We start from the raw sequence: 16,954 nt of genomic DNA on the forward strand, positions 1-16,954 counted from the left end.
TGGATCAATCAATAATTGCTCTGTTCTGTTCATTCCCTCTGAAGTGTCTGGTATTTGCCACTGTTAGAGGACAGAATACTTCTAAAAGTGATCTCAATTGAGTAAGACATTCTACAGACTAATCTATGAAACAAATCTTTCAGAATCATTCTTCTTTAAAAATATTCCAGATGCATAAAAAGCAGAATTGCTGCCAGATGCATGAAGATATTCTTTAACTGTGGGTGACCAAACATAAATCTATGACTCTATGTGAGCAGTCTTCGGAAGCTAAAAGGCAATATGAGACCTTTCCTAATTTTTAAATTTGACTTGGAAATAGCATACCTAACATCCTGAATCATGACCCTTTGTCTTGCCAAACAAAAAGACATGTCACTGGAGTTACCTGATACTCACTACTGTACATACAGTCTATAAAAACCTTGTAGACTTCGGACAAAACTAGATTTTGTTTTGCATAGCAGCTGAGAACGTGTTCTTGATCTCCTTGAAAAGTTAACATCTGAAGTAGTAAGTTACTCTTAGATAGAGGCCTTCAGTTCTGAGTTGTTTTAGCAGTTTACACATGAACACCTAAAAGAAAATGTGTCACCCCAAGATGATGTAATTCATGGCCTGAATAAACATGGCCTTTGAGAAGAGACAAACTGAATGGCTGCCTGTTTACTTCTTTTAAGACCCTAATCTTGTGAGCAGTTATTTTCTAACAGAAGGGTCAATCTTCTACAGGCCTACTCCAACTAAGAAAGCAATCATGGTTGATCTAGAATGTAGTAAGAATATACATTCCTCCTAATTATTCAGAAGAACAAAACATTTTCTAAAGGAATTAATAGACAAAAAACAGCATATGTTGTGATATTCTGAACTAATCCAAAAAGTCAAACTAGAAGAGTTAGATAGAAAAGCTTCCCTGAAACTCCTCAACAGAGGTCTGACCTCTAGGGATTAAGTCATTGTTTACAGATAGCAGAAACAAATGAGAAGAGAAAAAAATAATGTATTCGCTATCCACTGTAGGCAACCTGTTAGTGTAAAGCAAATGTATACCTGTACACAGAGATCCAGTGGTGTAACTCCATTTTTGTCTGGTAAGTATTTGGCTCCTCTCATCAAAAGGATTTGTGCGGTATCTCTTTGACCATGGCTACATGAAACACAGGAGAAGGCTTACTAAAAAGTATTTAGCCCATGAGTGGTACATAGGTCTACATTAAATAGCTAATTAACAGCACAATAGGTGTTCCTCCCAAACTCTGATTCCCAAAACAATACAAACGAGGGACCAAATGTATAGTTACACTACAGAAATCCATAAGCAGAAGCACCGGATAGAAGATTACTCATCTTCTGGTCCCCCTGACACACTGCTGAGTGGCTGCTCTCCAGCCCACTGCAGAGATATATTACAAGCACTGGCTTGCGTGGGAGCTTTTTGCCTATTAATGAAGGAACACTCTGACCAGAAGCAGCCTCCAGGCCCATTTGATGGTTCCTAAATTTAGTACAGTGCACAAGCCAAAATATAGGCATTTTTAATGCTACTTTTACAGTGGAAAGGTGTACCTATTAGATAAGATGAGGTATTATGGTTCTTTCCAGATGCCTAGTACGCTTTCATTCAGTAAAATTTAAATAAAAGAATCATTCATATAATTTGTCTCTAAGACCTGGTCTATACTGCCAGCAAAATTCAGCAGCAGTCGACGGGAGTTACGCAAGTTACGTAGAGTAGCTTGTGTAACTCCCATCAACTTCGTAACTTCCGTTTAGTGCACCATCTCCACTGCGCTTCGTGACAGGAAATGCATACCCATCAATGCAGCGCTATCCTTTTTTTGGAGGTGGTTTTAATAGATCGACTTCCAGACAATCTGACGGCAGCAAATTTGACACTGTCAGTGTAGACATACCCTAACTAACCATGTTCTTACAAGTAAGAATTTAGTTGCTAAGTATTTAGGACATGGGTGTGTGTTTTATGACAGATTAGTTTAGATTAATTTAGATAGCTGATTAGTTTAGATAGCTGATCTCCTTTATGTTGGTTAATTTATAACAAGGCATGATTTATAAGGCATTTTTGACCACATTATAGGTTAGCATCCATTACAGTTATGGTTGCAAACCATTTCCATTATAACCCTCTTATTTCACAAGTTTAATTTCCAACGCCCTCAAAGATTTTTTTCTTAAATGTACTACTGTTTTAAAAATAAAACTAGAACAAAATTAGTCTTACAATGAAGTCAAACTTGGCAGACATAACCTTCCTGGAAGACTAGTACCTTTGACTGTTTGAATTATTTTTTTTCAGTGTGGTTTAAGAATTGTATACCAAAAATATTGACCTAGCATGCAAAGCTGGTTAAATACTGGTTGTTTTATGATTTTGCTGATAAATTTACATTTAAAATGACTCATGAGTTTATTAGGGTATACCATGGTACACCCATAGAAAGGTGCTTAGCCTGCAATACTAACTGTTATATACATGTGTATTTCTATAACTGTAGACAAAATATTCAAATACTATACCATACTGCAAGGGGCAGAGTTTAAACTAAATACATTCTTAGTTTTCATATTTCCTGATTTGAGTTCTTTGCTATGCATTGAATTCATGTAGTTTTGTGTACTTAAAATTAAAATGTTACATTTTGTACAATATTTGGAAGTCAAATATACCATACCTGCAAGCAAAATAGAGTGGAGTTGCTCCTGACACATTTGGCCTGTTAATATCTGCACCACTGTCTAATAAACACTGCACTGTCTTTTGGGAATAGGAAAAAAGGTAGTATCAGAACTAGAAGAAGTCAACAAAAATTCCACTTGGCTTGAAACTGTTTAATTTTATGCATCTCTTCAATTATATGAATAGATTTCATTTCCAGTAATAAATCTCAAAAACAAGATACCTAAACATTAGGAAAAGAATTATGACAGTTAAACCCTGAACAGCTTTCCCATACCTTAGTCTCTATTTCTTAGGCCTTGGCTTTTTAATAAAAATGCCTTTTGTAGGACTTTGGCCATTCTGCAAGACCACTGAAATCAGATTCCCCCAAAAAAGCTTATACTGAAGTTTAAATATTTTCAGTAAATTGAGGTTAAAAAAATTTAGTTTTGAAAAATATATTAAGGAGAAAATTCTATGTAAAATCAAACACTAAAGAATGAAAATGCTGAACTCTATCCCATCCACATGAGGCAGATGGGTCAATAATTCTTGGTCTGACGACTAGCTGATGTCTTGAAACTTGTAATCCTTGATAGTTTGCCTTTAGACACCCTTCATGGTACTTCACAGAGTAACACTTTTTGACAGTGGTAGAATGGAGAATTGGGTTGGGAAATAGAGTAAGAAATGATCTCTGGACTAAGTGGTCTGTATCACTGGATAACAGGATAATTGTTCCATATGATATTAAAATAATTTTTTTAAAGTCCAAATCTGCACTCGTTTATTCCACACATGTATGCTTAGATCAGTGCAAGATCAATCCGCAAGACTGAGTGAACACAGATACTTACCTGTATCTGATTAAAAGTAACGAAGTTGCTATATATACCTGCCTGTATGTAGTCATTTTGACTTGCTGCTAATGATCTCACTTCATTTATTTTTTTATACTGGATTATTAACTACCTACCAATTTAGATGGTTTCAAAAGCATCCTGATAGTTAATATAACAAAAAGCCACAAACATGGCTCAAAACACAACATCTTATAGCGAGTAATGCATAAAAAAATATTCAAGAACATTAAACACTTCATCAAAATCTGCAATCAACTATGCAATAATACATTAATCAACTTCAGGAATAGCTGTTGGGTGTACAATAAATTATTTAAACTCTCAAAGGAGACAGTAGGATCATCCCCACAAGAATAAACCACTTATTCCTATACAAGTACATGCAGTTAAGAATTACTAAAATAGGCATGCGAAGAATTCTGTCACTTAACCTTTATAAAATGTATGATTAGTCATAATTTCAAGAATTTTTTATAGAGACAAGTATTACCAAGGTTTTAACATTTACAGTCAGTTCAAATGAGTTTTATGAACTTACTGTCTTGTGACCATTCTGGCAAGCCACATGAAGTGCTGTCTGTCCCATTGCATCTTCAACATCTACGTTATTGACATGCTGTACTAGATCATGAAGTAGTTCTGTTCGCCCATTGACAGCAAGCCAGTGAATCTAAGTAAAAAATCAATTACTAATATTCTTAGTAGTCAAAACATACAGATATATAATATTTCATAAACACAAGTGTACAAAACCTAAGGCTCTGTGGCCAAGATTTTCATAAATAGGAGCCTAGAATTAGATACCTAGATGCATATTTAGGCAGTTAAATCTGTGCCTGAATTCATAGCAGCTCCCTTTGATCATGAGTAGATTGCAAGAATGCATTTAAGAAAGGATCCTCAAACACTGTACCTGCTGAGGAACATAAACAGTAGACTGCCTGAATATTCTGGTAATAGGAGCTACAATCAGAGAACCAAGAGTTAAATTTAGACTCTTAGTGCTCATGACGTGCACAAGGAGTGAGGGACTGGTGCTGGCTAAAACAATCAAGAATATTTGACGGAGGAGCCCTCTGTCTCAACATCAGAAGTCCCCATTCATTGTTCAGGCCAGCAAAACTAGCAGTTGCAAATATAGCATCATGTGGTACCACAATTTTACCCTCCTTAAGTCAAAGCAGTTTGCTATAATACCAGCTACACAGAGAGGAATGGAAAAGTTAAAGTCCTGTATAAAAATGAAAATTCGTTATGTTGCCTTCTCACTGAGGAAGGAGGTAGAAAAAATAAAATATTATCCTTAAGCATATACAAAATTTCTGAAAGCGTTTTATTTGAATCAAAGGTTTTACTGTTTTAGAAATATTTTGATCAATTGTCACTGGTAAATTAACAGTTCCACAGTACTTTACAATTCCATATTAACAAAGACACAGTTTTAATGATTGCAGAGCTGGTCAGACACTCAGCCGGCACAAGCTACAGGCATTTGCAGTAAAGTTAGCATATCACTGGTTTATTAATGTCAAGAAAAGCACTTCAGTGACTTAACAAAAATGGATAGCACTTACTGCAGTCAGGCCTTCATTATTACAAATGTTGACATCTGCACTGTATTCTAAGAGCCTGCTCATACATTTCTTCTGTCTGTAAAGGAAAGAACATATCAAATTCCAACCATGCAAAAAGAAAGAGGGACTGCAGAAAGCAAATATCTTCCCAATGCCCCTTTCAGACTAACTCATCACATGCACTAACTGCAGTATGTAAGTTTGCTTCATGACAGTGTATCATTAATGGTATTTAAAGAAAAACAAATCATCACCAATGCCATAGAAGACTCTCACAGCCAAGAGGTTTAGCTTACAGCAGGGAGAGGGACGTGGGTTGTATAGCCAGGTTTCTGTGATACTTAACTGTGATTCAGTTAGGTACAGAATACTGTACTTAACTGTCCTGTTCTAACATACCATTTCAAAATATATGATCATGTACTACAACTTAGGGACACCTAACCAGATCTTCAACTGGTATAAACTGAAGTAGCTCCAATCAAGTCAATGAAACTATACTAATTTAAACCATTTCTCCATTGTTTAATAGGCCACTTCCATTTGCAATCATAGCAATTGCTTTCATGGAATAGTAAGAACATTTTTGGTTTTTTTATTTTAAACCATCTTTAAAAGGACAAAATACTTACAGCATTAAAGAAGAGTTAATCATGCATTATTTTCCAGTGAGTTTGATTCTCTCTCAGACCTCCTGTTCATGCTTCTCTGCCCCCTGAACTTCTCCAGGACATGCTTTCCTGCTACCTAGTCACTGTCTGGCCCTGTATGTTGCCCATCTGCCTCTTTTCCTTGTCATCGGGATAGTCACCTCCCACAGGTGGCTGTTACCTAACAGCAGCTTCTGTCACCGCTCCTCTGTAGCAGTGGCCCCTACTAACAGTAGTTAGACTACCTGTACGTCTTTGTTTCCAACTATTTTCCACAGGTGTCCCATCCATAACAAAGAAACAAGAAAAGCAAGCACTGACAAGCTATCTGTCCAATGACCTCAGTTTGGGAACCATTGAGATTTTTTTAAAGAAAACTTAGCAATGTTACCAAAACACAATACACCACACCACCATAAAATAGCTTTGCTGAACTTCAGAGGGGGAAAACATTTGATTTTCAACACTAGAAGTTAGTTAAACTGAAAGGTTGGCCCCTTTTCACTGAAGTAGTTAAAATAACAAAGTTGGGGATTCCAGTTAATTCAGGCAAACATTACTTTTTCACATAAGTAAAGGAAGAAAGCTTCTTTAATAAGCATAACAGGCTGGTATTCTCTTGTAAATGGAGAGCAAAAAGGAGTAATGCACAACAGAAGCATAGATAGCGGTCTTAATTGTTTAAACACTATTCAAGCATCCTATTGCAGTAGACAGTGAGAACTAAGCTGAACTGTTGCATTACTATCAAAGGCTTTGTCTACACAAGCACTATTGTCAGTCAGGGTGGTGAAAAAACACATACACCCGGACCAACAAAAGTTTCACCAACAAAAGTGCTTGTGTGGACAGCGCTTTGTTGGTGGGAGATGCTCCCCCAGTGACACAGCTAACACCACTCACTGGGGTGGGTTTAATTATGCTGGGGGGAGAGCTCACCCCCGTCCACAGAGTGGCTATATGGGAGACGTTAAAGCAGTGCAGGTGCAGCGGTATAGCTGTGCTGCTGTAAGCTCTCTAGTGTAGACATAGCCTAAGAGAGCCTTTTAGTCTCAAGAATGCTTTCTTTTTCCAAGCTCAGATGTGATCAGTTATGTAAATAAACTACAGTGAATGATTTGAACTTGCTTATCTGACTGTCGTCTGTTGTAGGTGTGATAAATCTGATACTTTGGAAGCATGGAAACTTCAGAAGACTATTATACTGAGATGTGCCAGATGCTATGGGCCCAATGATTAAACACATTTTGGATCAAACAGTGTTATATACATGTATCTCTTTGTGAGCTAGGGACTGTATTTTAGCTGAAAGGGAAGGGAGGGTTACTGAGCTTCCTTGTAGAACTAAAATCATGTGAGGGAGGAGGGGGGAACAGCAGGGGGGAACTACAGTAGAACCTCAAAGATACAAACACCTGGGGAATGGAAGTTGTTCAGAACTGTGAAATGTTCATAACTCTGAACAAAACATTATGGGGCAGTACCCTGCAGTCAGTGTCTTCCAGCTGAGGCTGGGAGAGATCTCTGCAAAGGTGGCACCTGGCAGCACTGCCTGGTTTGCAAGCAGCTCCCTGCCCTATTCCTGTTTCTTGCCTTTGTGCTGAACTGGGTGGGCCTGCCCCACACCCTTGGCACTACAAGCCCCAGTCCTCAGCCACCTCTCCCCTGGGCTCGCCCTGCGCTGTGCACTGCTGCCATGCTCTAGATGCAGCACGTGGCAGGGGTTTGGCACCAGCCCCCTCCCTCCCCTGCCCCTTATGTGATGCTGGCTGGATTACGGGGACCATTTATGACGTTATTTGGCATCAATATGTCAAAATTACAATAATTCATATGAGATAGCAAATTATAACCTTTCCAACATGGCCTAAGTATGATGATATTTGTGTGTATGTGTCATATCTGTATTGGAAGTTATGGATAGGTTTGATGTATCTGTATTTCAACTTGTGCTGTGTTTCTGGGCGACACCCCACACAGGATGGCTGCAGCACTAGCTGCTTGATGGCCCATTAGGGGAACCCAAAAGGTACAATAAGCCCTGCGAAAGAACCCAGGAGCTACACCTTATGAGTCACCAGGACTTACTCAGGTGACCCTGGACTCCATCGTATTTCTGTAAATTTCCACAAGCAGCATGGCAAAGGCCAAAGGACATAAAAGGCAGCTGCACCATATCCATTTGGTCTTCAGTCACCAGTCATCAATCATCAGTCTTCATCTACCTCTGGATCATCTCTTCTGCAACTGAAGCTGTGAATCAAAGGACTGAGACCCATCCAGGTACTGGATGTACACCAGAGGGACTATACAAGCCTGCAAACTCCCCCAATCTACTCAAAACCTGATATATATGGACTTTGAAATCATTTGAAGGTATCCGATTGCGTTAGTCATTTAACATTTCTCTTATAGTTCGTTTCTTTCCTTTTATAATAAAGTTTTAGTTACTAAAGGATTGGCTGGCAGCATGGATTTTTGGGTAAGATCCAAACTTATATTGATCTGGTTCTGTGGCTGACCCTTTGGGGTCAGGAGAAACCTTTTTGGTAAAGAACATGAGAGTTTTAAATAACTTCTCTCTTTAGTAGACCTAGTGGCTTATTGGGAGCCAGAGACTGGAATGCAGTAAAGGGGGCTGTGTATATTTTGTTTTAGCTTCTTGATAACCAGTAGAGGGAATCAGAAGCACTGTTTGTGGCTGGTTGGGAAGTCTAACTTCAGTGTCACCCACCAGTGCTGGGAGAATCTGCTCTCTTTTTGCAGCCTGCCCTGACCTTGGCATTTTCAGGTGGTCTACCCTAGGCATGGACAGGTCACACCTTGCACTCCCAGGAGTGCAGCCAGGGGCAAAGCTTGGGCTGCATCACTGCACAGGCTGTGGCCCTTGAAAACTCCTCCAGAGAGCAGCATGCAGGCAGCAGTTTGAAGTCTGGCAGGCCACGCGTTGGCTGCAACAAAAGCAGCTCCCATCCTACCACTGGCAGTTTCCTTCAGTTCTTGCAGCATCAACAACTCTGGCTGCATCAGCTTAGTTCTTTCCCGGGCTCGGACTGAGCTTGCAAGTTTGTCCCCCTCTTGAGGGGGTGGAGGTGGTGAAAACAGTATCCCCCCTCCAAGGGACTGAAGTGAAACAGCACCTGTGGCTTACAGGAAACAGCACAGAACCCAGGCTGCTTCTGCTCTGCATGCTCAGGCTGCATTGGGCTGGCAGCAGGGGCTCAGAGAGGTGCCTGTGAACCTCAGCGTCTTCACCTACTACTTATAAGTGGCTGCCCTTCACATGGCAAGTGGAGTTGGGGACAGGAAACCCAGATGTGCTGACCTTTAAGATGCAATACAGGTACAGTATAATATTTGCTTTCCTTTTTTTTTCCCCCCTTCCCCTCCGCTGCTGCCTGATCGCTTACTTCCAGTTCCACATGGTGTTTGGTTGAAAAGTGAGTTCAGACCTCTGGTGTTCATATCTTTGATATTCTACTGTACTGCAAATCCTGGGATAGGTAAACTCCTCCACAGAAATATCACCTCCTGGGGAGAATTGCATTGGTTCAGATCAGGTTCAAGAGGACCAGGGAGCAAAAAATAGATTTTGGTATAATGGGTCAGTCTAACTGGGTTGGGAAACCCTCCTTTTGATCCAAAAACTGACATGAGATTGTGGGAAAGACCCTACTTTAAAGGTTTGAAGGACAGAAGAAGTCTCCATATGTCAGATGGGTGCCATCTGGTAAGCTTAGCATGTGTGCAGATTTGTTTTAATGAAATGTTTTCTCTGTAATACTTATGTCCTAAAATAAAATGCATTGTGAAAGCTGTTTGGCCACTGGAAGGTAATGTCATAGACTCATAGAATATTAGGGTTGGAAGGGACCCTCAGGTCGTCATCTAGTCCAACCCCCTGTTCCAAGCAGGACCAACGCCAACTAAATCATCCCAGCCGGGGCTTTGTCAAGCTGCACCTTAAAAACCTCTAAGGATAGAGATTCCACCACCTCCCTAGGTAACCCATTCCAGTTCCTTACCACCCTCCTAGTGAAAAAGCTTTTCCTAATGTCCAACCTAGACCTCTCCCACTGCAACTTGTGACCATTGCTCCTAGTTCTGCCATCTGCCACCAATGAGAACAGCATAGCTCTATCCTCCCCAGAACCCCCCTTCAGGTAGTTGAAGGCCACTATCAAATCCCCCTTCAATCTTCTCTTCTGCAGACTAAACAAGCCTAGTTCCCTCAGCTTCTCCTCACAAGTCATGTGCTCCAGTCCCCTAGTCATTTTTGTTGCCCTCCGCTGGACTCTCTCCAACTTGTCCACATCCTTGCCGTAGTAGGGGGCCCAAAACTGGACATAATACTTCAAATGAGACCTCACCAGTGCACAATAGAGGGGAATAATTACTTTCCTCGATCTGTTGGAAATGATCTTACTAATGCAGCCCAATATGCTGTTAGCCTTTTTGGCAATAAGAGCTCACTATTGACTCTCATCCAGCTTCCTGTCCACTGTAACCCCCAGATCCTTATCTGCAGAACTGTTGCCTAGCCAGTCGGTCCCCAGTCTGTAGCTGTGCATGGGATTCTTCCATCCTAAGTGCAGGACTCTGCACTTGTTCTTGTTGAACCTCATCAGATTTCTTTTGGCCCAATCCTCCAATTTGCCTAGGTCACTCTGTAACCTATCTTGGCCCTCCAGCGTATCTTCCGCTCCTGCCAGCTTAGTGTCATCTGCAAACTTGCTGTAAGTGCAATCCACCCCATCCTCCAGATCATTAATGAGGCTGAACAAAACTGGCTCCAGGACTGACCCCTAGGGCACTCCGCTCATCTTCCATTGAGAGCATGTGAGCACAAACAGCAGGTCCTGAACTAAAGTAGACTGACTGGGGTAGTCACAGTGAATTACAGGGAAATTTCAAGCCTAAACCCATTTGGGGGGAGAAGTACACAGGTGATGGCTGCCCACAGAGAGGTGATGGCTGGAGGCCTACAACCCAAAAGGCTGCCCCTAAAGCAGACCATAGGGGGCAGGAACTGCAATTGTAGGCTTAAGAATTAGAATGTTAGTGCAAAATCCCTAGAGCTCATTCATTTTGAGTACTGGTTGGCCTATAATAGTCTTCCTAAATGTTCCTACACATTTCACCAATATAGCCATATCTTCCACAGTAGCACACAAAGTGCATATATTACTGGTACTGTACCCAGTTGATCTGGAGAAAAAAAAAAGTCAGCATGCTGGCGTTTCACTAGAGCAGGTAGAGAGGAAGGATGGTCCAGTGGTATATCTAAGACTCAGGAGACCTGGGATCAAGTTCACTGCTCCACCACAGGCTTCCTGTGTGACCTTGAGCAAGTCACTTAGTCTCTCTGGGTATGTCAACACAGCACGTGGCAGCATGCCTCCAAGCCCAGGTGAACAGACTCTGGCTCTCACTACAACTTGCTGTAGGGACAGTGCTTTCAAGTTGCAGCTCAGGCTCTGAAGCCCATCCCCTCCCCAGGCTTCAAAGCCTGAGCTTCAGCTGGAGCCACAGTGTCTACAACAGCTATTTTTAGCACTATGGCACAAGCCTTGTGAGCCTCAGACTGTTGATGGATAAGTTGTGTAGACACAGCCTCTGGGTCTTAGTTTCTCTCTTAAAGAAGGAATAAATAGCACCCTTACCTCACATCTAAGTATCACAGATCAGTACCAAGGGTATGTCTTCACTCCAGAGTTAAACCAAGTTCTCACTCAAATGGCATCCCTAATCCCAGTTCCAGTCCACACATTGAAACCTCTGACCTGAGTATAGAGGTACATTCAACACATGCTAGCTGACACATCTTGAGGTACAAGCTAAGGCCTGAATGAGGCTTTCACTCAGGCTAGCAATCTGCCCACTTTGCAGTGAGGATACAGGCTAATCCACTCAAAGTGCCTTCGCACAATTCTCCCCATGTGCCCAAGGATGCATGTTTTCCCACAATTCACTGGGAAATAATCATAATGCAGCTCATTGTACCACACACAAAGAACCTTGGGATATGCTTCTAGAAGTCCTAAACCCCCCCTCACACACACACACACACACACACACACACACACACACACACACACACACACACACACACACACACACACACACACACACACACACACACACACACACACACGAGGACACAGTAATTTGAGTATGGCTTTGCACTCACATCCAAGCTAAGTTAACCCGTGTGCCAATCACTTGAATGAAGACATGCCATAATTGGTGTCTTATTCTTGTAGTCACGTGCACTGAGCCATTAAAGCTAAGCTGTAGCTAATTATGAATGTTGCTAATTAGAGATTTAAATTTTCATATTCATTTGCAATAGTAATCTGCTCTCAAATGATAATGCTATTGTAACTATGCGCACAACTAGGAAAACCTCAAGAGCAGTTGTGAATATTACTATAACTGATGAAAGGTGGGGGAAGCATTACAACATAAAAGCAAAGTGGTTAGGGAGAAAGACACATCTTATTCATTTCATGTGACTTTTTGCTTTAATGCAAAAAAGTGTGATTGTTGATAGCAATAACCTGTTCTTTTAACAAAATAACCCAGCCTAGAATCACTAACATTTCACGTACTTTAAAGGGACAACTTGAAGAGTCAGATTTCCTTCTGTAACTATTCCATTATAACCACCACTTAAAACATTTTTCAGTTATCTTCTTCATTTTTTTCTGTTCACTTTGTTTATGTGACTTAACATATTTTCAGTTCACCTTCTTCAATTATGGTTAATTGTACTTCCCATCATCTGCACTAGCATAACATTACTCATATACATGCCCCTAGACATTTTATGAACATATTCTTCCCCAGGCCCTTAAAAAGGGTGTCTGCCCGTCACACAACAAGAAAAGCTGAGAATGAAGAGGCATCAGGCATTCATGTATACAGAGAAAAGGGTCAGATGGGAAGCAGCAAGTCACAGCTCTTAAGTGGTGTTGTTCCCAAGATGCTCAAAAAGATTCCACACTTAACCAACATTCACAGCAGGATGGCTGAAGAAATACACTACCAGACACAAGGAGAGAAGCTAGGACAAGCCATTTTGTCCTGTTAATACCATACATGTGGTAATAGTCTTCCTTGCCCTGTTCCTTCAAGGAACGCAGTTAATTTTTTGATATCTATGTACCAATCCAAACAGTGAAATCCCTTCAACTTCCTCTTCCAGATCCTGAATAATCCAATCCATGCTTTACTCCTTCAGTTTATTTACCTTGTTTATCGCAATATTGTAACTATATAGTACAACACATTACAATAAGAGTTTTTAATATTGGTAGCTGCTAAACAAAATCTCTCCAACTATCAAGCTAATGATTAGCAAAAAATGCTAAAATGATCAGAGAAATTCATGTTTATTGCTTGGTTGTATTTACCTGCTAAATCAATATTCTAAAATTAAAAAATTAAATATACTGCAAATTCATGGTAAACATTGTCATTTTATTTATACTTTTGCAAGTGAAAAGCAAAATCTATATCTTAACCAGTATGCAAACAAATATTACAGAACATTCTTAAAACAGGTCTATAATCTCTGTTAAGCAAATTCAGCATGCTTTCAGAAGGCTTTTCTTACCCATTTCTAGCTGCCAAATGAAGGGGTGTACATCCCGAAATATCCTGGTAGTTAGGATTTGCTCCCTTTTTTAACAGCAGAACTAGACATTCAACTGATCCACAGCTGGGAAGAAGGTGGGGAAAGAAAGTAAGGAAATGGCAAAATCAGTGAAGTGAAATCATAGCAAAGATCTTCAAGAGTCAAATTCCACACAGACCTACACTACCATGCAAACTTCATTAATTTCCATAGGCTGAAGTCAGCACAAAATTTGGCTTTAATGTCACTTGGTTTTTTACAACCTGAAAGCTCAGGTTACTTGAAAAAAGACTCCACTGGAGTGAAAACTGATTATATAATATTTGATCAATATTTGCAGGGACAGGGTCAAAAATCTTAGATTAGTGGTCTCAAGACCAAATCGCTGTAGCAGGTGCAAGGAACCCTCAAAAATATATGATTTGTCCATCTTTGGTTGAGGGAAAAAATAAACAATGCCAATTTGTCCTTTTGCAGTATTGGACTGGCCATCAGACCGCTAACACATTTTTAGTTAAAATATTAGTGGTTTATTTAAAAAAAAAAAAAAAAAAAAAAAAAAAAAAAAAAAAAGAGAGGGTTAAAAGGTTTAGTTTTCAAAAGAAAGGTAAATATTCAAATGTAAGTAAAGAAAAAAAAAAAAAGGAAGAGTGAGGGTTACAGGACCCATCCAAATACCTGAGTCTGCTATTAGTTTTGTTTACAATTTTAAGTAACTGCCTTCTCTTTATTTCCTGTTTGCAACCTAAACTGTCACTATATCAAGAATATCCAGCATTACCATCACTTAACACTGAGAAAATTCTAAATGGACATGGCGAGGGGTAGTTGATTAACTTTGATTTCCACTTTTTAAGTAATGTTCCTTATTTTGTGTTTATTGCTATGGTTAGGTTCTTAATTTAGTTTCTCTATTATGAAACCATGCAATATTTCCATAGTGGATGGAGTAGACAGTTTGCTGATAACGGCTAAGATAGTCCAGAGGAGGAAAGTGAAGATATTATAGATCCACTCTAGTTAAAGTAATGACACTACTTTTTCAGTGTACAGAATTTAAAGCAGAACAAATATAATTATTTTAATTGATTCCTAACACATTAAGTTGTTTAGTACTGAGGGAATTTTTTAAAAAGTTTTTAAAAGCAGTTAATGCTTTTCCTGTTAAACAGGTTTTATATTAGATACATAACTATGAAGTTTAATTTTCAAGGAAGACTGGAAAAATACACACTATTTTACTCAGAGGTGCTCAAATAACTCCTATTGCACAAGGCACACGATTACAGAATTCCTTAAAGGTTTTTACTGAGTTAAAATGTCAGCAGGTTGAAATTACCCATATGATTCAAATTAAAATAATGTGCTTATCCATTTGATTTTTAAGGTTTTGTTTTCTGTAAGGTTATTCCAAGAGCCATGAATATTAAGTGTATTAGTAAACTTTTTTCTTAGGAATGTAAATTTCTTTATAATGAAGGAGCGATACAAATATGCAAATGTTAGCCTATTTTTACTACTGACAGATGCAAATAATATGACATTGTATTAAGCAAAGACTTCAGCCTGGATCCAAAAGTACTATAAATATTTAGTGAACAGCCTCAAATTCTTCTCTACCTAATTATAAGCAGATAGGGAAAGTACCTGCCTACCATATTATGACAGCAAAGCACCTGATAATTAGTGGAGTGCTTCCCACTCCCTTAATGTCCTTACCAGGAGATAGAATGCCTCCAAAAAAAGCAAACTGTCTACCAAAGGAGGAGAAAGCAAATCAGGAATAGTAAAGCTCAGACAGCTAGCAACAGCAGAGGCAATGCTTTACTCAATATACAGCATAAATAGTCTTTATTCTTCCCACAGCAGTCCTGTTTCAAAACGGGTGAAAAAGCAACCAACCATAAATGTTTCCAATACACAAGCTTGTTAGGATATGGAAGGTCACTTGAAATCCTGAGTGTAAGCTGCCTGGTTTTGTGTTAAAAGCTATTCTTGAAGAGGCAAGTGTGCACGCTGGTAACTAATTCAAGGAAGGTTAGGAAAAAATATAGTAATAAAAATGCACTGAAGGGTTTTCCAGTTTACCACAGAAATCTACAGCATTAATGGGAGCTGAGACTTAAAGAATTACAGACTACTCAAAGAGTTAAATCTTACTTTGCTGCAATATGAAGCAAGCTCCTCTTCACACGTCCAAATGCATAATTCACATCAAATTTTGAATTTGATAGCAGCTCTGAAACAGACCTTAAACAGATAAAAACGGTGTGTAAAGGAAAAAAGTTTAAAGAATAGTTTTGCCCACTTTCAAATATGCATCACAATATACATTTTATTTGCATGACTAAATACAGTCTTATCTGTTTTACAACCATCTCAGTGTACCATTTTTATTTTTCCCCCTTACAGCCTATGAACAAGGTAAGGCTCCACAGCTCTGTTAAAATACCTGAATACTAACCTACAAAATCCTTGCTCTTCAACTTCCTACTTCAAATTGACATCAACAAATATGCCATGTTGTGTGGTTATTTTGAATGAACATTAATGTGGACTAGGACAAGATGTCCAAGCTATTTCTATACTGTGACAAGAACTATACTGACTTTGCTTTGAGCAATTATAATTAAGTTATTATTTATTTATTTCTGGCAAGTTCCCTATGCATACCCAAATTTAGAAGGAAAAAGTGTCAATATAATGAAATTTAAGAGAGACTGTTAGACCGAATTGCCATTATTATGCAAGAAGTCTGACACGCAAGACATACAACATTATAAGCCTGGATGGATCACAGAATCAACAAGATACACACATTTCAAATTAGGCTCAGGTTGAAATGACCTGGTGACTTCCAGTTCTGTTTGTGGTGGACAGGACACTATGTAAGTGAAAGTCTAGTATACATATCGGCATAAACATATTGTGGAGAAGGACAAACATCCATGCTGATATTAGATCAGCAACTTTCAAGATGGTCATAAAATGCTTTTTACTTGCCTACAAAACTCAACAGGGGTGGGAAAGTAGCAGCGAAGTGGCTTTACACATTCCTCAGAGAGATTCCAACAGTTTCTCCCCCTTTCCAAACTGCAGTTATTTAAAAAGTCCTACAAGCATCAATTTTGTCTGATCAACACATGTGCTGGACAATCTCCTCTAAAGATACTCTGACTTTCAAGACCAACAGTACATCAACTCCTGATGCTACATGTCATTTACAAAGAAACGGACATTGCTCTGTTCTCCCAGTACTCGTTATACATTAGCTCCTTCTCCATCACTGGACCCACTTCAAACTCCTGGTCTGAAGGCATTTCCAGGATTAAGTCAACAGGTCTCCTCAGATACATAAAGTACATGACCTCTGGGCAGGTCTACACTACAGTCTTGCATTGCACAACTACACCGATGCACCTGTGCCACTGAGGCAGAGCGTCTGACAGACGCTCTAAGCTAAAACTCCACCCCCTCAAGAGGAAGTAGCTATGTCAGCGGGAGAGCTTCTTCATAGCTCTGATTACACAGGGAATTAAGGTCTA

General features: G+C 39.5%; 1 protein-coding gene across 3 annotated transcripts in view; it reads right to left on the reverse strand.

Annotated features, from left to right (window-relative positions):
• The window catches only part of HACE1 (HECT domain and ankyrin repeat containing E3 ubiquitin protein ligase 1), an 86,396-nt gene that overhangs the window by 64,711 nt on the left and 4,731 nt on the right, over positions 1-16,954 (reverse strand). For all 3 annotated transcript variants that reach the window (XM_067546525.1, XM_067546526.1, XM_067546524.1), the window contains exons 3-8: positions 15,570-15,659; positions 13,389-13,493; positions 5,121-5,196; positions 4,085-4,216; positions 2,697-2,779; positions 1,054-1,150 (exon numbers count right to left, since the gene is read on the reverse strand). In XM_067546525.1, the coding sequence (XP_067402626.1) occupies positions 1,054-1,150; positions 2,697-2,779; positions 4,085-4,216; positions 5,121-5,196; positions 13,389-13,493; positions 15,570-15,659 (583 nt within the window). The remainder of the gene's footprint in view (positions 1-1,053; positions 1,151-2,696; positions 2,780-4,084; positions 4,217-5,120; positions 5,197-13,388; positions 13,494-15,569; positions 15,660-16,954) is intronic.

This window comes from Emydura macquarii, unplaced genomic scaffold (assembly GCF_026122565.2).
Source record: "Emydura macquarii macquarii isolate MOO-44397 ecotype Brisbane River unplaced genomic scaffold, CSIRO-AGI_Emac_v2 contig_1146, whole genome shotgun sequence".
Taxonomy (NCBI): Eukaryota; Metazoa; Chordata; order Testudines; family Chelidae; genus Emydura; species Emydura macquarii.